At 37.3% G+C, this 22646-nt stretch overlaps 1 protein-coding gene across 1 annotated transcript in view; it reads left to right on the top strand.

Moving 5' to 3' along the window:
* Positions 1–22646, top strand: part of LOC103604938 (metallophosphoesterase MPPED2) — an 84865-nt gene that overhangs the window by 5532 nt on the left and 56687 nt on the right. The window contains exon 2 of the mRNA XM_008589515.1: positions 120–368. Coding sequence (XP_008587737.1) covers positions 241–368 — 128 coding nt within the window. The 5' untranslated portion in view covers positions 120–240. The remainder of the gene's footprint in view (positions 1–119; positions 369–22646) is intronic.

The raw sequence follows: 22646 nt of genomic DNA, 5'->3' as shown, positions 1-22646 counted from the left end.
ATCTTCCCCGAACTAATCTCATGTCTAGATGTAAGACTTAATGTCTCTTAGAACACGCTCTTAATCTTTTTTCTCGTTTTTTAATTTTTAATTTTTTTTTTTTTCTCTTTTCCTTCCAGAAACACACAGCGGTATTGATGAGTAGATCCTTGGATTCAGAGGTTGGTTGAAACGCACCATGCCTGCTTCCATCTTTTGCTCTGGAGAGTTGTGAATTGCTCATGCCTATAGGGAGGAAGGATGGCACATGGGATTCCTTCTCAAGGCAAAGTTACCATAACGGTGGATGAGTACAGCTCAAACCCCACCCAGGCATTCACGCACTACAATATCAACCAGAGCAGATTCCAGCCGCCACATGTACATATGTAAGTATCCATCGTGAACTTAAAAAATTAGCAATCAAGAAAATATAAGTAAAGTAAGAAAGAAAAGCATTCACTAATGACTTCTGTTATAGAGAATAAAAGGTGAATGATTTATAAAACAGATGGGTCTCTGGAGGAATCTCCTACATCTGTATAACATTTAAAATTTTCAGAGCACTTTCAACCACAATTTGACATTAGATCTTCAAAGCCTCTAAGGGGTGGTGGTAGGTTATCCACATTTGTAGATAAGAGCAGATCAGAACAGAGAGGTTAAGGTATTTGCCTAATGCCACACAGTGAACTTTGGCAGTCTCCTGACCCTTAGTTCAATTTGCTTTACATTGTTTTGCTTGCTCCCACGATGAAATATTTCTTTAAAATTCCTCTATTTTTTCCCCCATACCTCACCCCACTACCCCTTTACATTCAGCTGGGAAATAGGCCTAATTGGGACTAATTGTCCAGCTACTGCTAAATCCATTGTCTTGCCTATTGCTGATGAAACGTGTGTTGCATGCTCCAGGACTCAAACAATATGGGGAACAAAGGATTAAGGGACGGTGGAACAGTTAGTTCCAGGAATTGTACTTTTCTCTCACTCCCTAATAGTATTTAAGTCATGTTGAGGTTTAAACTGTTTAAGGAACAAAGTGTGGGAGAAACCCAGAGGCGAGGATTTTGCAGCACCTGGTTGCACACCAACTTTCTTCTGGTCCTCTGCTACAGGATGTGCTGGGCTTTCAGCAGAAGGGTGCAAAAGGTCACCATCTCCCTTGTTTATTCAAGGCCTGGTGCTCATTCTCTCTGAGACTCTTCCAATGTCTAACATGAGTCTTTCACAGTAGAACTAAACCTCTTTGAAAACTATTGTATAGTCAAGATAGAAAGGAGGTTAGGGCTCTGTTGACTGTTTTTACCACTCCTAGAAGAATTGAACTGGGGGCATGTACAAGTCACAAACTCTTTTTTCTAGTAATTGTTTTAAGTGGGCATTAAAAAAATAGTAGGACACACTCCCCCCTCTCACCAACACACACACAAACCACCTTCAAATTTAGAAACATTAACTGAACAAAAAGGTCTTTCCCTTCACTGCCTTGATATTAACGTAAATACTAGGAGGTTGCTTTGCAAGTATATTTTGGAGAGCCACTCAATTACCTATGATGAGATTTCTGCAAAGCGGCATTACTGAAATAGCATGCTTGAACAAAGGAAAAAAAAAAAAAACCAAAAAAAGCCTATGATGAGATTTCTGCAAAGCGGCATTACTGAAATAGCATGCTTGAACAAAGGAAAAAACAAAAAACAAAAAAAAGGTCCTTGCAGATCGTTAGCACTAAACTATTTCTATGAACCTTATACTTTAGATCAGAGTATATTCGTGCTTATGAAAGATTGCTAACATGATTTTAAGGAAAAGTTCTTTTTAAGGCAAATAAGAGTTTTCTTTATTGAAATGTCTTTTCTGAATAAATGTGTTTTTTTCAAATCTTCTTTTTCTTCTTGTTTCTATTTATTTGTTTTTCTTCAAATATGTTATAAAATTTGTGAAAGCCATACTTTAGGATACCTTTAGCTTTGTTTTGCTGGTGTGATGTGTGTATTAAAGAACCACAAAGAATTTTCTGGATCTTGTTTCCACTCAGGCAAAAGAAAGTATGTTTTGCCCCAATTCCTTGGAAAATGTCTAATGAGGAAGCTCAGCTTAGTTGTCAGATCTGCTCACTTGTTCTTGGCCATCAGATTCCACTGGTGAAGTATGATGCAAAGAGATATTTAAAAAATCATATAACCTTAGAACTGGTCTGCTTTGCTTTAGCCATGAAAAATTTGAAAAAGCAAATTATACCTCTTTTTAAAAAATGGCTTGAAAAACGGGGTTCACACTGGCAACCTACATAGCCGTGTGGCCCTCTTACCAGACTCCCCACCTTGGAGAGCCTTGGTTCTCCCACAGGCTGGCTCCAGCATGCTTTTCACTTTTATCACCAAGGTGGGCTTCCTACCTGAGCCCTCTACTTCAGCCACATCCTGGGCTCACTAACCTGTGCATACCTTGGGTGGTTCCATCTCGGTGCCGTTGCCGGCACTGTTTCTCACAGCTGTGACCCATTTATGCTCTGCACCTCAAGTGCCTCAGAGCTAGTTTAGGCTGCTCCATTTATATGAAGCCTCTTCTACCTCTTTCTTCCCAATCCAGAATGATTGTGCCCTCCCCGGCACCCCCCGGTTACCAGGCATTTACTTCATACCACCTCTGTTATTATTTTTCATTTATATATCTATGTATCAATCAATCTATATCTATTTGAACCACCTGTCTATGTCTTTCTACATCGTTTACTTCTTAAAGCAGAGACTGTGCTTCTGAGCAGGTAACAGATGTGCAGCAATACTGAATGATTGATTGATTGATCGATTTGATTAGAAACGGGAATTTCTCTGTTGCGTCTGGACATCTTGAATGTTGTGTGAAGTTTCGTATTGTCAGGATGCTGGCTTACCTTTTCCATGGGTTTGCTTTTCCTTACTAGAGACTGTGCTGTTGTTTTATGAGCTGATGACCTAGCACGGTGACTGTCCTGTACTTAGGTGTTCGGGTATCCTGGCTGAGTGCAATCATGTTACATTTCTGTTACATTAAAAAAAAACATTGCCGTTAGTCTAAATAGAAACTTAAATTGGCTGGACAATATCTACGATATATTTAGTCTAAAATTTTTTCAGTTTTTCTGAAATTTTCAACATGTCATCGCAGAGCTTTGCTCCTCTTTGTAAAGACATTTTGTCTTTTCCATGTGTATGGTTCATCGATTTTGCATGGGATTCTTAAAACATTTGCTTCCCTTTTTCACTTAAACCTGAGGTCTGTGAAGACCTCTGACGGATCACCTGGATTGGTGTTGAAACCCAGGTCCCTTCAAGGATCCCTTGTTTTCTTTCCTACAACCTACTGGTGGTGGTTGGGGTTTTTTCCCTTTAAGTAATATTCACTTCCCATTTAGTTAAGTTACTTTCAGCCCAGCTTTGTGACTAACCCAGGGCAATTTATGTCCCTTCTCCAGGCCTCAGTTTATTCATCAGTTTATTCATTTGTATCAAATGATAGTTAAGGATCTCTTTAGCTCTGACTTACTAAGATTAAGATCGCAATTAAGACATCATTTATTTGCAAGGTGTTGCTGTGGGGGGAATAAAGATAAATAAGACCCCATCCCCATCTTCGTGAAGCTCATTGCTAATTTCAGAGCTGATGTTTCAACCTGCTTTAAGAAGTCTTGGTTTAGTTTTCATCTGTGAGTCTGATAAGACTGCCACCATACTTTCTAAGAATCATTATTGATTGACTACTGAGAAGCTCAAATCATTTTTTTTTTTTTTTTTTTAAGTTTTGGCCTCTTTCCTTGTCTGTACCTTTGGTTGTTACTTACCACTCATTCTTTCACATTGTTTTAGGGAGGCAGTGTACTTAGAGGTTGACATCACCAGTGGAATCAGATTATCAGATTTAAAATCTGGTTGCACCACGTACTAACTGTGTAATCAACCAGGAGAAATGTCTTAACTTCTCTGTGTTTTCATTTTCCATCTGTAAAATGTGTACGATGAAAGTAGTGCCTATCTCAAAAGGTTGTTGTGAAGGTTAAAAGGATAAAACAGTATATTTTATGTAAAGTTCTTCGAGAAGCACTTAGTACATATCTGTACTCAATAAATGTTACCTGTTATCATTAGTGATTGTTTTATTGATTCTTGGTTTTTATTCTAACCTGTCTCAATTCATTTTGAAAATCAGTGGCGTGTAATAAATGAGTAAATAAGAAAGTCATTGATCAGTTTTGTCCTGTCTTCTTCAAGGAGTTGTTGCCAACAGAGCACCATGGATACTTTTCTAGGTGGGATTTTTGGTTGTCAGGGTTGGCTGGTGTCCTGATTTAGTGCCTGTCAAGATCAAAACCAAACTCAGAGTGCCTTACCTGCCTCCAGTTACTCTCTGGGATTGGCAGTTCCAACGAGGGAAGGGATATTGTGAGCCTAGTGCTGCCTGGTTGTTCTCTGTGGAATCACAGAGACCTTCCTCTGCTTGGGCCAGACCTAGGCCCCTGTATCCTGGTCAGTGTCTTAGGCTCCCCACCCATATCTCTCGTTAAAACAGAAGCATCAAGAATTAACTATAATTAATCAATATTGAGTGCAAAGGGCACAGCTTGGGCTGGGGAAAGAGGACAGTATACACATAGTAGCTGAGAATATGGTCTGAAATCAAAGAGATATGTATACAAATGCTGATCCTGCCAGTTACTGGGTTGGCTGGGCGATGATGGAAAAATTAGTGAACCTCAGTCTTTTTATCTGTAAAATGGGTTTAACGACCCCTTAAGATGGCTGTGAGCATTAAATGTGATGATGCATATGAGATGCAGTGCCTTGATAAATAGATGCTGTGGTAATATTTATGATTTTGTGTATTAGCTGGGGAGCTAGATGTGGTAACATTTTCCTTTCTGAACTGCTTGGCTTTATAAAACCTGAGAAGTCCAACTGGTTTTACTGTTCTATTGTTGCATTGTGTAGTATCTGTCAGTATTGCTTGGGCATTGCTAGTCAAAAGTGATCTGTAGCTTTTTGGGTATCTTGGGGGGGCGGTTATTCCATGCCAAATTCTTAGAGGATTTTGTTTGTTTATCCAATCCGAGGTGGTTTCCTTCTCATCCAGTTTAAGAATGTGGAAGGAAGTAAATGTTTGTTTCAATTCTGTAGTAGGTATCTTTAGGCACAAAATAAAAGTTACAATGAGGTGTCATTTGGTTAAAAGAACAAATAAAAGTGTGTGGAAGGATAAATACCAACATTACTGATGATTATTTAGGGAATGAATTTGGTGGAGGGAATGTTGGGTAAGGACCTCTCACTTTTTATTTTTTATACTTTTTTATAATTTGAATTATTTTTATAACTATGTATGTAATACTTTTATGATGAAAACATTTTTTAAAATGATGATAAAAATGTAATATGTTTACAAGTCCTTCTGCTTTGTCTGCAAAATGTGCATTAAGGGCTAGTTCTGATGTAAATCTTCTGCCTTCTTTGGGCTTTGCTTCCTTAGGTAGCACCTTCCTCTATTTTATGTTACAATCAAGGAATAGGCCAAAGGCTGTTTATTGGTTCAATATAATTCAACTTGCTCCTGTGCGGGAAGATGAAAACAATAGGGTTGCTGCCTGCTTCATGGTCTTATATCTGAAGGGAAATGTTTTAAGAAGTATCTTCAAATTCATTTTTGGAAGCCAAGAGGGCATACAGTGTGAGAAATGGATAGCTTGCTGTATTGCATTACTGGACAGTATTTCAGGGAACCTGGATTCTAGTCCTGTCGTGGTCCTTCATCAGCCCTATGATCTTTAGCAAGTTGAGCCACTCTGAATTTCAGGTTTCTAACCTATTATTAGAGTTGATGGCCGTTAGCATCATCATCCCTTCCCATTCTGATAGTCTAGGATTTCTCTTATCTCTTACCTTTTCTTTTGTCTATTTAAAATGGAGGACAGAAATTCCACATCATTAGTGATATTCCATAGGGAAAGAATATAATAGAGAGACATCATGAGGATGTGGTGGTGGAAGAGAGAAATGACCCATCACTCACAGAGGGGAAGAGTAATATCAATGAAGGAATGAATGTCTAGGGCTCTGCAAAAAGGTACTTTACTAACAAGGCAGAAATTTATCCTTTGCTACAGAGCTGGGCTGCATTAGCTGCTTAAAAACAATTCTAAATATACACTTCTCTCTTGGTAAGCTACTTTCACATTCTCATTACGAATTTATCACTGGCCTGCACATTAGCATGGCCATAATTTTTTTTAATGTTTTCAATCTGAAATTCGTCTTAGAGATGCTGAATGGCCCTTTTAGTTTGCACTCATGTATAAACACAGGGTATTTTCCTTTTCCTCTCTCATTTCTTTTTTAAAATAAGTTCTTTTTCCTGTACACTCCCCGAGGGTACCCGTCTTGTGGTCCGTGACAGTTGGACTTCATTTTACAGCTGACTTTTTTCCTATTCTGTACATTTCTTTGTTTGCATTTGAGCATTTAAAGGCAACCTAAAATTAGGTGTTTTTTTGTTGTTGTTGTTTTGTTTTTTGTCCATATGGATTTGTTCTTAGAACCCTAGCTGTATGTTGCATAACTGGGTAGTTTTGTTTGTTTGTTTCTTGGCTACTTGACTCTCTGGGAGGGTAAAGATTTTTGACAGATAAAACAGATCCTATCTACTATGTTATACGGGGATTTTGAATTCTGAAATAGTTACCTATGTTTATAGAGATAAAGGAATAGAGAAAGTGTGGCCATAGTCAATGGATAGACCTATCCTGAAACTGGGAAGCTGTCAGATCACCACTTTTCCTTATGGATTGAATCTATCTCTTGCTTTAAATACAGTTTTTAGAAAACTTCCATGGAGATGTTTTGGTAAAATTATACAAATGGCAAGGCAAACTAAACAGAAAGTAATGCAATATGTAGTTTGTATTTGAGACATACCCAGTTTTAATTCTGAAATTTTAGAGCTTATGAAGACAAGATTTTAAGATATAAAAACAAAGCCAATGCCACTCAATCTGCCTCTAGGTAGTTCTGAAGTGTTTTGAAAAAGCATACTGAGTCTTGGAAGATCTATTCATCAGCTTGTTTTTCTTCCTTTTCAGTATTTCCTTAGTTCTCTCCTTCCCATGATTTTTCCCTCTTAGACTTTCATAGCATGTTGGAAACTAGGTGTTTCAGTAGCTATCCTGACAGGGTTGGGCTAGTATTTCAAAATTGTTCTGAACAAAACTGCCACACTTCTGCAGACCACCATGTTAGTCTGCTTCCCCCACCCCCTTTAATGTAAAAAGTACACTTGGAGGCTTTATGTGGAAACTCTAACTCTGCAAAGAGGAAACTCTGCTGGATTTATTGGCCCTTACAGTATTTGGGTCTGCATATTTTTGTTCTATTCTGCTTTGAAGATTTTTTTTCTTCAATTTCAGTCCCAGTAGAAGGGTAAAATATATGCAAATAAGAAAATGCATTTTTGTATGTTTTTCATTTTTTTCTTCCTTAGTACAAATCAAGAATATAAGCTCCTCTAGTGGTTTAAATTTTTGTGCAGGTCTGTATTAAATATTAAAACTATTGAAACCAGTTAAGGAAAAAAAAAAGTAAAAGAAAACTAACATCACCATTTAATAAAGCAAACAGATAAATTTTTAGCACTTGATATTACTGAGCTTTAAAATTCTAAGTGAGAATTAGACTGTTATTGAAATTCTTCTGTTGGTAGTGGTTTCCTTAAAAGATTGCAAGGCTCTATATGATAACGTGGACTCTACTCAAACCCATTCATTTCTTTGTACAGACAGTCTCTGAAAGCTTCCAGCTCAGAGATGTGATAATTCTTGGACTGGAAAAATATCTTTTCCCATCTTGCTGTGGGCTATTTTGGCATTTGTACTGATTGGCTAAGAAAAGTGGCTTACTTATGGTATTTAGTTTTAGGTATTTGGACCACAGACCAAGTTTCAAACCTTTTACATATTGTACACTTAGTTTAAAATGTGTTTTGAACAAAGACTTAAAACTGAAATCAATAAAAAAATTAAGTCTCTCACCAGCTAAGCAACCTCAGCATGTTTCTCTAATTCACTGAAAGATTTAGCCTTTTGCTATGACATAGATATTTTACCAGCTCTACTTAAGTCTTGAGTTTTGGAAAACTTTCCTCCATTTTGTTTCATTTTGCTTTGCCTTAAGACTTTAAAGATCACCACAGAAGCCTATCAAACTGTGTTAGGTTTTTTTTTTTTCTTAAGTCACAAAAATCATAGCTATTCTGTTATCACTTTATATTTAATAAATTCCACTTTTTAAAATTATTCAACTTTTGAGTACTGGTCCTGCTTGTATAGTACTATAGTCTGATTTTTGTGTCCCTCCAAAATTCCTGTATTGAAATGATGAAATGATCACTCAAGGTGGTGTTATTAGGAGGTAGGACCTTTGGGAGGTGATTTGGTTGTGGGGGTGGAGCCCCATAAATAGAATTAGTGTCCTTATAAAAGAGGCCAAGAGAAATACCGTGCTGCCATATGAGGTCACAGCAAAAAGATGGCCATCTATGAACCAAGAAATGATCCCTCACCAGACATTGAGTCTGCCTTGATCTTGGACTTCCCAGCCTCCAGAACTGTAAGAAATAATTTTCCATTGCTTATAAACTGCCCAGTTTATGCTATTTTGTTATAATGGCCCAAACAGATTAAGGCAGGTAGGCAAGCAGTATAATGAGGAGATGAATTTTGTATAGAGAAGAAGAGAGTTGGGGGTACGTGTGAAGGACAGAGAGAAGGAGCAGGAGGGAATATATAGCAGATATGTTCATAAGATCATGACTCTTCCTTGGCAATTATGATGTCCCTGGCCTTGGGCTTAACTTTATCACCAGGTCAGTATTCCTAAACTTCATTCATCAGAGGAGGAGACAAAATTGCACCTCAGCTTCCCAGGATATGCATGAGGACTCAATATACCAATGAATCCAGCATTTGAATGGGTCAGACTAGCAAATTTTTGATACTGTGTTGACCTGTTTTGATGTCTGAGAAAGAACAACTTTTTAGGCTTTTTTAGGTAACTCAAAACTTCAGGTTCCCATTTCAATATAAAAAAAAATCCATTTGACAAATAGTGAACTATGAACTGGCTTTTGAGAAATATAAGAATATCTGAAGTTACAATTTCCCAGGGTTCGCCATCTGTAACTTTTTAGGCTTTTTTAGGTAACTCAAAACTTCAGGTTCCCATTTCAATATAAAAAAAAAATCCATTTGACAAATAGTGAACTATGAACTGGCTTTTGAGAAATATAAGAATATCTGAAGTTACAATTTCCCAGGGTTCGCCATCTGGTAGGATCTGGGAGACTTACCATATGTTGTGCTCAAATTCTGACTTTTACAGGTTAACTTTTCACTCTGTTCTTAACCTTCACATTTTGGGCACAGCTGGTAGCACTGAAACCTATTTTGACTCGAACTTAGAGAAAAGGAGACTGGGGAGGGTGGGAATCTTTGGGAAGAATAAACAGACTTGGAGGTGTTAACTCCTAAAGGATATTAATTCCTAATTCTTCCACAATGCAGTTCAAAGAAGAGTCTAATGTTTTCCCCATGTGAAATGTAAAGGCGTGGGCATCCTGTTTGGTACAGCACTGTGAGTCTTGTCCCACCCCTCTCCCAGCCGACCCTCCTGAGAATTCAGAAGGGAAATAAGAAGCCCGTGGGAGGTTGTTTGCTCCATATTGGGCCCCTGGGTGGTGGATGGCTCGTCTGTTTTGCATCTGTCCATCTCGACCCCACCACGATGTTAATGGCAGTCGGCACGCTCCACTGTTTATCTTGGAATTTGATACCATCATCTTGGCAACCAAACTGGGACCTTTACCACTCAGATTGTTTGTCATTTGTTGTTAATTATCTGTTACCATAAATTCTGCACTTTGAGAAAAAAAGGGAATGTTTTGAAATATTTCCTCCAAAATGTAAGTGGAGCCTCATTTTCTGTGGACAAAAGAGAAAGAGGGAGAGAGAGAGAAGAGAAAAAAAAAAAGCCCTTTTGGGAGCTGGTTTCAGGAAAATCAAATGCCCTGGTTTTTCAGACAGGCTCGGTTAGGTCCCGCTAATGCAGCCAGGATTTGCACTGAAAGAACCTTTGCAATTCCGCAGTGGTCTGTATGAGTGAGAGGTACCCCTGTTGGAGGAAAAAAATAATTTAACTTTACATTAGGGGTTTTGCTTTTCTCGCAGTCTCTTTATGTCCTCATTGTGTTTTGTGTGCGACGGCCTGTTCCCTTCCGCCGGTTCCTCCTTTTCAAAGGTTATTACGACAAAACAGTCCAGAGTGGAAAGTAGCTTCTGCTTACCTGCCTTTATGAGGTGTTTATTTTGTCAAGTGTAGAATTAAAATGAGTTTTCTGGCCATTAGTGGATTTTAGTCATGCTCTCACATTCTGTGGGGAGGGTTGTGTCATTTTATAAACAGACAGCTCTGTTTTGTGAGGTGCCCTGCCACAGGCTGCAGGAGCGACTGTTGGACTTAATATCTTAATAAAGCAGTAAACAGAAGAACATGGGGTCAGGGGGAGAGAGAGAGAGAGAAGAAGAAGGAAAAAAAAGTGAACGAATGCTTGTATTTTGGAGGGGAGAGTTCGGGATCGTTACTAAGCAGAAATCTGGGCACAATTAAAAATATTTTTTAAAAATGAAGTCATTTGAAAAGATCATTAGTGGATTTTAGTCATGCTCTCACATTCTGTGGGGAGGGTTGTGTCATTTTATAAACAGCGCTGTTTTGTGAGGTGCCCTGCCACAGGCTGCAGGAGCGACTGTTGGACTTAATATCTTAATAAAGCAGTAAACAGAAGAACATGGGGTCGGGGGAGAGAGAGAGAGAAGAAGAAGAAGAAAAAAAGTGAACGAATGCTTGTATTTTGGAGGGGAGAGTTCGGGATTGTTACTAAGCAGAAATCTGGGCACAATTAAAAATATTTTTTAAAAATGAAGTCATTTGAAAAGATCAAAAAAAAAAGTATATTCAGAATTCAGTCTTTGCATCCGCCCTCTCTGCATGTGTTCACTTAAATTCTGTATTACTACTGTCTCATCTTTACAGTGGGAATCATCATAATAAATGCTTCCAAAGGTATCAGTCAGGGTTCTATTAGGTGATGCTTAGTGCTTAGTCAAGTACTTAGGATAGCATCTAAATGCTTAATGTATGGTAGCTATTATTAGTAGTAATATTGTTTATCCTTGTTGCTTCTAAAACGTTAATACTTGAGCTTCAGCAGTTTTAATGGTGGCATATGGTCTGTTATCACCATAACTTTTTTTGTGCCGTTAAATTTGGTGTGTCTGTTTTATTCTTGTCAAAAAGCTTGTTTTTGGTTTTTCTGCTGATTTTAAAGTTTTTAGTTTTTAGTGCTGTCTCCCAAGGGATTCCCACACCAGGAGGGAAGGATTGAGTCTCTGTTAACCTACCCGTAGCCAGAGGCACAGACTTAATAAACACTTATCTCAAATCCCTGCATGCTGCCTGGGACAGTGTAACTTTCGATGATGTGCCTTTTACTGGAGTTGTGGAATTTGTTTGCGCAAAAATTCTTTTCTTAAGGAATCATGTTAATAAAAATTAACAAAAATTCTGTTAATAAGGAATCATGATAATAGTGTTGTCTTTGACATAAACCACTGTTCCTAAATATTCCACTTTTAATATCCTTTTATTTATTCTGTGTTTTTCAAAGGGGATGGGGTAGGTGCATTTGCTCTATTTTAGAACACAGATTGCAATCAAACTTTAGGATAAAAAATGGGTATAAAATGTATTAAATTAGTGATTTAGTAACTGTTTGAATATGAGAATAAGAGACTCAGGGGAGGAGAATGGGAGTTGGAAGAAAGCACCCTCTGATTGCTCTGGGGGAGGCTGGGAAAAGGATTTAACACTTTGGATTTTTTTAGAAGCCATTAAAACTCTGATGGGATCAGATTACTTGACTGCACATCTGAAACATGAAACTCTTACCCTAAACCATGCAATTGAGTTAAGCTCAAAATTCAAGGCCTCCCCCTAAGACTGGCCTCTGGGTAAGCCTCATTGTTGATCGCGAAATGATTTCCTTTGAGAGGAGCAAGACTACAGTGGGGTTTTTATGGCCAATTTAGTCTGTACATTGGTGCCAGCCAGACATTTGGCAACAGTTAGTGCCAACTTTGGTGATCTGTCCACCAGTTTTTCCCAAGGTCTTCAAAACCATCTGGATTCGGTGCTGACATTGAAGGAAAGACGCATTGTACGTCCAGCTTTCTACACACGCCTCCTGAATTTTTTATTTTTTCAATTGGAGAGGTACAGAGAGGTGTGGGACAGCAGCAGGCTGCTCCATTGCCCTGAACTTTGAGTCTCTGAGTGATGCTGACAGTTTTCTTCCCTAAACACTCTTTTTTCCCTCCACCTTTGTTACTTCTTTAGGGAAGCCCTTACCTTTTTCTCTGGATTAGGTGTCCCCTTTTACATACTTAGTACCTATGAGTAATGCTTTCCTTGGTTGCAATGATCATAATTGTATTTTCTAATTGTGAAATGTTTGTCTTCCATTAGGTGTAAGCTCTATGAAGGCAACAACTCTCTTTTTATTTATTTATTTTTGCTTTTTGTATCCATGACACCTATCACAGTGCTAGGCACATTCTAGACACTCTACAAATACCTATTGAATGAATGAATGAAAATTGAGTTTGCAAGGATTCAAGGGATTAATATGTGCTTCACCAAAAAGTTTGTGCTCCCTTGCTGTAATCATCTATTCATTCTGAGAGCATGTATTTAGACTTGACCATATACTTGCCTTTAAAAAGGGTAACTTATATAAGTCTCCCGTGTTTTTTTCAGGATGGAGCTGGATGAAGCTCAGAGTGAGTATTTCTGATACTCCTACACTAATGCTATAATCTGTTCTACCTTCAGTTGACACTTGCTTTGACAGTAGTAAACTCTCATTTCTAACACAGGAAAAATATCAAAGTTTCACTTTCAATTTGACCCTAAAGATTTGGGTTTCCTATATTGTTCTCTAACTTAAAAACTAAGGCACAGGAAAGTGTTTTATTTTAACTCTTTGTTAAATGGTCACTTATTGATCCTATTTGGAGCCAGTGATTATTGGTTAGAAGCATGAAATTAATTAAGATATATTTCAGTCCATGTACTGGAGTCTGACTGACAACTGCCCCTAATATGTGGAGTTTACTTGAAATGAAGACCACGAAAACAGGTCATCTGTCATCATGGGAATCCTGAATTTTACATAAGGTGGACAAATTTTTATTCTATACATGTTTAACAATTACTATTTTTAAAAAAACAGTAAACTCTTAGAGCTCTTATAGAACAACTTTTTTGACAGAAATCTGTGATTTAGGTTAAATACAGATAACACCATCATAACAACATTGGTGTCACAGTGATTAAAAACCTTTTTAAAAATGATTCAAAGGTAAAACAAATGAAATTCAAAGTACTTACATATTAGAGTTCTAATTATGGATGACTAAACTATAAACCCCTTGAAAACCAAAGGATCAGAAAAAACCCTGCTATAAGGTGCCAGGCTTAAGAAAGAATTTTACATGGGGCAGAAATTAAAAGAGGAGAGATAATAAAAAAGAGAAGTTTGCATTACAAGCACTTTTGAGGTAGGAAGTTTTTAATTTAGTTGCCTGACTTCAGGTTTTGTCCCAAACTTTCCCCATGGCTGTGTCTACTAAGGAAAGTGTTGTATAATTAGACTTTCTGGAGATGCCCTTTGGCTGGAGACCTAATTGAGTCTCTGGACTTGAGTGCAGGGATAGAGTTGGTGGAACTCTTTGCCCTGCAGGTAGAAGCTTTTTGATGGACCTGCCTCTTTGATAAGTACCTGTAGGATTGGCTGTGACATTGTTTAGATAAAATATGATTTAGTAATTGAGGAGTCAGTGCTCCTTAGTATATGAAAATCTTTCTTTAAAATAGGGAAGACACCAAAATCCACATGCACAATTTAAATGAGCCTGTATTCTGCATTATAAATATGCACCGGATGCCAAGTAGAAAACCGGAACACTCTCTCAGGATGCTGTTAGGGCCAAGCGGAATCTCATTAGGGACAGCTTCAAAGATCAGTTCCTCGTGTCCATAAAAACAAGTGTAAATTATCTGGTGTGCGCCTGCTGTTAGCAGTCACGGTGTTGCATTATGCATGATTCAAGACTGCACAGAGTAGACACAGGCTGCACGGAGTTCCACAATATATGTGGGATTTCTCTACCCATTTTTTTTTTCGGTGCTGAGTCCTACATTTTGGAAATTTATTGTGTGTTTCAGTTAATGGAGGGTGCCATATATAATCTGCTCCTACATTTTTGATGAATTGGAGTCAGTTCAGAGAGGAATGATAAGGTTTCGAATTGTTTATATGAATAGCCAAGCCACTCAGATTTATGTATCTTGTTTGCTCACAAGTGGAATCAGATTAGGAGGCCATGAATTCCATGCACATAGAATTGGGTGCTTTGTTTCAGTCATTTTCTCCCTCTTTTTGGTCTCTTGGTTAGATTTTAAAAATAAGTGTGAATGCTCAGTAAATTAAGAAAATGTTGTCAAGTTTAACATACAAGGCTTCAATAAATAGTTTTGGAATCAATGCTTAAGGGTCTGGAAATATATTCCGGATCTATATTGCCTGAGGAGGTATGGAAGCAATAGAGTGTAGTGTTTAAGAACATGATCTCTAGAGCCAGACTGCCAAAGTTTGAATCTTGGTCTGCCTTTAACTATCTGTGTGACTTTGGGCACATTATTTAACCTCTCTGTGTTTTCATCTGTAATTGAGGGAAAAAATTAGTACCTCTCCCAAAGGGCTGTTTCAAAGGTTAAATCAATCATTTGATTTATGTATAGTACCTACAACATTTCCTGGACATAGTAAGTCCTAGCAAGTCTTATAGAAGTATTTGTTCATGTTGGTGTTAGCATTATTGTTATTATTATCAGAGGTAAAAGACTTTAGTGCAACAGGTGATGACTAGGTATGCAATAGTCAGAGCCTGAGTTTATAAGAATGTGTGTGGTTGAGTAGACATATACACATGAAGACTGAGGGCAGGCAAAGTCAGGGAACGATTTCCTTGGGGTCAATTAGAGGAAGCCACTAAACGTATAAAATACTTAGTAGATGTGTATCTTTTTGGTCCATGTGACCCAGGGAGATAAACGAGATCTTGGGAAAGGTTAAGAAACAGCAAGAGAGAGGCAGCTTTCCTCTTGCCAGAGTAGAAGAAAGAGTAACATCTTTTCCCAATTGTTTCTCAGAGCCTAGTCCCAGAACGAAGAAGCAAGTGGGAGAAAGATCAAAAGAGCAGCCGTACACAGTGTCATGTGACTTAAATCCACAAACTTTCTGGCACCAGTTACCTCCATTTTGAAATTTACGTTTGCAAATATGGGAGGATAGGCACAGATATCATTGTTTCCCTTTATAGACCGGAAGCTCTATAAGGGCAGAATTATATATATGTTGTCTGATCCCGAATCCTCAGCAGTGCCCATGGGCTCAGCAATTAAATGCGCTGTCGATAAATCAACGAATAGTTTTCAATGTGTATTTCTTATGCCAATTTGTCCTCACAGTAAGACCTCTGAACTCAAAATCTTCTCATCCTCTTTAGAGAGTCATCCTTTATGCTCATCCAAGCCCTAGTTAATTGTCCACCTAGCTTGCTCATAACAATTTGCTGAAAATGCCCCTGCCACTTTCAGTCAGTCATTCACTCATCAATATCTTAAGGATGGTTTGCTGGCAACTCTCATATTTTGGCATTAAGTGATTGAGGCTACTGTTGGGATTCTACAATCCTTTAGCACCTTTGCTTGGAAATGAGAAACTCGATCTAAAATATTTGAATAAGGGAAAGAGTTGTTTGGCTTGATGAGGACCATGGAAATCATCTGCAGGAGAGGGAGGAAATGAGCAAGAAGTGTGGGATGTCTGGGCGAAGTTGGGCATCATTGAATAGGTTGCGATCAATGAATCAATAAGTATTTACTGGAAATAGCATCGGGGATAGGGATTATAGCTGTTTTGCTTATTGTTTTATCCCCAATGCATAGCACAGTGCCTGACACATAAGTACATATTTATTGATGAACAAATGAATGAATGGATGTCTTCTCGGGTTTAGCAGTCAGAACAATGTAGAACTGTGGAAACTAAACTACTCAGTCCTTGTCTGCTAGGGGTGTCTTTCCTATTTAGGGAAACAAATAATATTTGATAAAATAATCATATGTGCATTAGTATTAATAGAATATCAAGGTTTTTGTTTGTTTGTTTGTTTGTTTTATAGTTGTTGTGTGCTATGTTTACTGTGAGAGAAATACAAGTGGAGAATTTTACATAGGGCCCACTGGCAGCCCAGAGAGGTTGAGTAACCTGATCGAGGTCACACAGGACTGCTGGTTTTTAGTATGGAGTGTGTCTCTTTATAACCTGTTATGAGCTGTAGGTGCCTAAGGAACTTACGGTTTGAGGAAGACAATAAATGCTAACTGAATAGGAGAAGTGAGGGAAGATTTCTTCAAGAACACATCTAAAGTAAGCCTTTTTTCTAAATTGCTTTGCAATGTTATTTCCTACTTTTTCCCTGTAGACATGTACCTGACAGTCAAAGTTTCTTCAGACCGATCTCCCAAATGTGAAAGGAGGTAGGTTTCCCGTACGAGATTCCCTCTGATGGAAAACAGTTTCAAATAAACAGAAACAGCTATTTTCTGCCTTGGAGGATCACACTTTGCTTTCATTTCAGAGTATTTCCTCCTGTTCCTACAACTCTTGTGTCCCTTGGTTCCTCTCAAGTCTGGCAGCATCTCCTGGACCTATGGGCTGCAGAAACCACTGCCATGTCCTACTCAGAGACTGTGCACACTTGGACAGCAATTGCATTTTTGCTGGAATGTGGGAGTTGAGAAGTGTATGGCCATATGCCGTGGGCTTGGATTATGGCTTGCATTCCAAACAAGTTAGATGGTTTCTGGCCCACTGCTTGTACTGTGTAGAAATGAGCAAACCTATATGCTTCTGGGTCTTTTCCATTTGAAGGCATTAAGGTAGAAGGATGGATGCTTCAACCCAATAAATTTTACTAAGTTCAATTTGAGTATAGTCTTGAGATCTGATTATGGTTGAATATCAAAGATCAATGGTAACTTCAAAGGCACCACCATTTTTAAGAAGTTCACAGAGGTTTACTGTTCAGAAATGATTTCTTCGACCATAAAGAAGTGGTGTTATTGCACAAAAAAATGTTTCTGTTATCCACAATTGGTGTCGGCATCACTTGGTAGACCATCAAAGTGTGTCTTCTTTATTAGGATTGAGAAACCCTGTGGCCACAAGTCACTCCACAAGAAGCATTTCCAGCCACATGCAATTTCCCTTTTGGAAAATGCTCAGTGGCAGGTGCGAGGTATCACATTAAACTTCTTTATGTTAAAACTGCAGCTGGGCGCAAGTTGGCTTTGGCGATGATCCTCTTTGCCTAGGGTGCTAAAGACCTAGTGATCAATTTGGCTCTAGCCAGATGCCTAGGATGTTGGTGCAATGGCTGTCAGCTGGGCATTGGTTTAGTTGTGGGTGTAGAGCCAGTTGTACCTGTTAGATCTTTAAAAACTGAGCATCACAGGAAGTAGGAGAATTCTTCCAGCTCTCTTGCTTTTCTGGGAAGTTCAGAGATGGCATTTGACAGCAACAACTTCACATTTAGTTGAAACTGTTGAACTTCAGAATAGGAAAATTATCTAATAAAAGTTCTAGTTTTTGGTGATGATTAAAAATAACAGCTATGGAATGCTCAAGACTCCAATTTACTAGGTGGAGAAGTTAATAAAATATGCATTGGGAGGAGTCCAACTAGTGAATATATTGATTGTAGCAGTCTTTATTTCCCTGTACAAATTATACATCTGTATTTTTTGTATTCAAATATGTCTGTGTATGTGCACACACCCCCACAGATAAATAATGGTTTAAAATTAAACATAGATGAAAGTGCTATCTTAACACTTCTTTTGGCTATCTAAAAAACAAATAAGCACCGGACATGTTTGCATGTAGGTTGAACACTTCAGCTAAGGATTACTAACACAGTTGACCTTGTTTTCTATTGAGAGCACCAAGAAGCCACAATATTAAGCATACTGGGTCAACCTAGGGTTCATGTTACCATCATTTTTCTTTCTGTGAAGATGAAAAGGTCTTCAGCCAAATTGTTTTCTTTTCTTCCACACTGGGTGGGGAGTAGCATGATTTTTGCATGACTATGGGTCTGCTCTATAAATAAGCAGATTCGGTCTTTTGTTTTAAATGTAATCAGCAAGATTACATTTGCATTGCTTATAAGTGAATCACATAAGTGAAATTACATTGCCTGCATCTCATTTGGTATCATAAAATGTTATGGGATGCAGGCTGTTTTTCTCCAACTAAAGTGTCTTGAGTTAGTATTAGGGTGCTTGCTTCCATTTTCCTTTGTGGCCAAATTTGTTGCATTCTATAGAGTGAGGGCTCATGTTTTCACTTATGTTAGTTGCTAGAGAAATACTTGTTCTCATCCTCTAGAATGAGCTAAGATATTGGTTCAGTAGGGGGTAAATGGGAGTTTTAAGACTATCTCATGTCCTGTAGCTAGTGATTGCTAATCACTTTCTGTCGTTTGTGACAACTTCTGCTTACTAAAAGTAAATGCCAGTCAGTGTTGGTTAGAAGTATAAAGCAATCTGAAGCTTTTCAGGCTGTTGGCTACAGAAAATGGTTTACATAATTAAAAAAAAATCTTAAGTCAGTCACCATTTTTTTAGTGACCAGTATGAAATACATATCTTAATTGGCTCTTTAAAAGGTGTCCTTAAGGCAGATGACTCAAAAGTCATTTTGAGATTCTCCCACTTATTTCGTTGAAAATAATTTAACACAATAATAATTGCTGACTTCGAAAGTCACTAATTTTGATGACAAATGAGAATGCCGTATTTCACGAATCACCTCCCCCACTCCACTGAGGTTTTCTTAATTCATGAATTTTTAAGGTGGAAGTCAAAGGAAAGGTATGAGTTCTTAGATAATCTATAACACATTGTGGTTATCCACAAAACCTCTGTTTATTAGCTACAATATTTGATAAAACCCCACAAGGCAGCAGGCAGCTCTAGCTGGTTATGCCCTTTGCTTAAATGTGGAGACTGTTTTAAAAAGAAAAGGCATGCCGGTTATACTGATACACCAAGTGTAGGTGCTTGGTAATGAATGATGATCTTTGGTTATTTGGAAGTATTAAATGTAACATGCCTTACGTAGAATAAACACTACAGAGAAAATGGCAAAAATTAAATGTGATGAATGGGAAATTAAAATATGAGAGTGTAGGTTTTTTTTTTCTTGTCAAAAGACAAGCCTTAAAAATACCAAACCAAAAGAAAAAACTAACTTTCTAAAATAGCTTACAATTTTTTTCAGTAAGACTTAAAAGGAGATTCACAGTTTTGTATCCTCATATTATTTTAAAAAAATGTATCTGGGACAAACATTTCATATGGAAGGAGAAGATTGAGTATAATTTCTTCTTATTTAGTAAAACTTTAATTGAAGTGTAACATAAACACAGAGAAGTGTACAAATTAAACCTGTTCAACACAATAAATTTTCACAAAGCAAAATACTTGTGTGATCAGTATTGAATGTAGTTTTAAAGTTTATTTTGTTAGTTTTAGCTTGAAAAATAATATTATGAAGTCATAAAAGTTTAAATATCATTGCAATCTACAATAAATTTTTATTAATAAAATTGTAAAGACCTTTGTTACTATTGCTGTGTGGTTTACAGAGAAAATAATTGTGCACATTGGGATCCCAGTGGGCCTACCATAGATTCTTATGCAGCTGGATGGTTGAGGGCATAGAGTTGCATATTTGACTACTGTGACTTTTATTTCAACTGGTCTCCAAGGCATACTTTCATTTGTAGTCACTTGAGATTTCCTGAAAGCTCCTCTTTGTGATTTGAAAATTTATCTGGATAATATTTCTAAATTGATGACCTTCTTGAGTTAAAACAATTATTTTTGTCTAGCTTTAAAGATATCTTTATTTTCTATTCCATTTATCACCATTTTCTCGTTGAAAAAATTAACCGTGCTTATCCCACTTCAAATGGGCAGCTGCACTTTGAAACCAGATCCTTCTTTTGGCTCTAATTGTCCAAATGAGGAGGACCAGGTTCGCTAACTGTTTGAAAAGAATTGGTTGTGACTGTAAAGTATTTTTGTGCTTTCAATTTTTTCTCTTTAAATTATGGTGTGTTCTCAAGCCAGGGGGTTAAAAAATAATAAAAGAAGAATAATAAAGGAAAGAAGGAACAAGGGATGGAGGGAAGAAGGAAGGCAGGCAAGAAGGAAAGAAAGAAGGAAGGAAGGAAAAAAAAAAGAAAGAGAAAGAAAGAGTGGAAAGTAGTTTACAAAGTACCTATAAGCGAAGCAAGTCTTACCTGGGAATAGCTTACCTATAGCTTTGGAGGAAAGAGAAAAGACATAGGATGAGTATTGGAAAGTTAAACCAAATGATTCTAAATAAATGGGAACTACAGTTTATCAGCTTAGAGACTGAAATAGTTGCACATTCTGTTATTAAAGGCACCAAGATGACAGATTAGAGATGGTTGCTGATTAGTTACTTAGCAAGTAGCCATTTCTCGAAAGGGGGGAAAAAGGTAACTAACAATCATAATAGATTATCTGGCTATGCATGTGTGTTGAGTCACAATAACTAGGGAAGAACATTTCCAAAGAAACATGAATTAGCTCTGCTTATTATACTATTGTGAAAGCTAATAATTTGTCTTGACATAATAGCTACTTTGGGGCTATCAGCAGTCATGAATAAATGAAAATGTGCATAAATTTCCAAAAAGTATATTTGATTTCTTATATTTTATGTTATATAAAATTATACATTATATTCACCAAAAAGTTTGAATTGATACCTCTTGTTAAGATGTAAATATTCTGAAACTTACTGTAACCATGTAAATAGAATAATGAGTATGACTGTTTCAGAGTTTTGCTGTGTATTTGCTTATTTGGCATAGTGATTCTTTTATTCATTCACTCATTCAAATATTTATTGAGTTCCTGTTATGTGCCAGGCAAACACTGCCTGAATCTAGGATAGTTTAACCATTGAAATGATAATCTCAAAAACTCATTATGGAGGAAAATGGTTTGATGTAATGCTCACTGATGATTCATATCAGTCTTTTAATCATTATTATTATTTGTAATTGATATATAATAATTATATATGTTTATGGAGTACAGTATGATATTTTGATTTATGTAAATAATGTGTAGTGATCAGATTAAGGTAATTAACATATCCATCGACTTAAGCATTTATCTGTTCTTTGTGTTGGATACATTTAAAATCCTCTCTTCTACTCCGAGCTGTTTGAAAATATACAATAAACTGTTGTTAACTATAGTCATCATACAGTGTAATAGAACACTAGAACTTATTTGTCCTATCTAGCTGTAACTTTGTACCCGTTAATCAGCTTCTCCCTGTACTCCCTTACCGCTAGCCTTCCCAGCCTCTAGTAACCATAATTCTACTCTCTACTTCTGTGAGATCAACTTTTTCAGCTTCCACTTATGAGTGACAACATGTATTTGTCTTTCTGTACCTGGCTTTTTTCACTTAACATAATGTCTTCCAGGCTTATCCATGCTGCTGCAAACGACTGGGTTTTGTTTTTTTTATGGCCGAATTGTATTTCATTGTGTATATATACCACATATTCTTTACTCATTCATCTGTTGATGGACACTTCGATTGAATTCATTTCTTGCCTATTGTGAATAGTGCTGTAATTCTTTCAGTCTTGATATGAAATTTGTCATAGCTTAGAGTGTAAAACTAACCTTTATTATTTTCATTCTGGTGACTTTTTTTCTTATGTTATTGTCTTAGCTTGGTTAAACACTACTTTTGGGGAACGCCTTCTCTATCTCCTTCTGGACTGTATGGCATGTTGCTTAAGTTAGAACAAGGAACCAGTTAAAAAGAGACAAGCCAGACAGAACAAGATGAATCCACAGAGATAATTAAAATAATAAAATAATAATAATAATAAAATGGCTACCATTTGTTGGCTACTTATTGTGTACCAAGTCAAGTGCTGATTGCCTTAATATATTATCTTATTTAATTCTCATCATAACCCTAGGAAGTAGGTAGTGTTATTCCCATTTTGTAGATTTAAAAAAACCCAAGGCTAAAAGAAGCCACGGAGGGTGACCTTGGTTTCAAAACTTGTCAGTGTAACAAAGTTTGTTTAACTACAGGGTCATGCTAGTCTGTCAGGGAGGCAGTGACAGACCCATGGATTAAAGGTTTGGATTTTGACTATTTTCTTTTTGTTTCCAAAACAATGCTCATGATAAAACCATGTGGAGCTGAAGTCACAAAGAAGCATGAAGTAAATACAGTCCAGACCCACAAACATATTTTTGGAATAGTTCCACTCAATTGAGGCCCTGTAGCGAAGCATGACCTAGAATGACTTCTTCACTCAGGAA

This window comes from Galeopterus variegatus, unplaced genomic scaffold (genome assembly GCF_000696425.1).
Source record: "Galeopterus variegatus unplaced genomic scaffold, G_variegatus-3.0.2 Scaffold5492, whole genome shotgun sequence".
NCBI lineage: Eukaryota > Metazoa > Chordata > Mammalia > Dermoptera > Cynocephalidae > Galeopterus > Galeopterus variegatus.
This window is presented reverse-complemented; position numbering and strand designations above follow the sequence as displayed.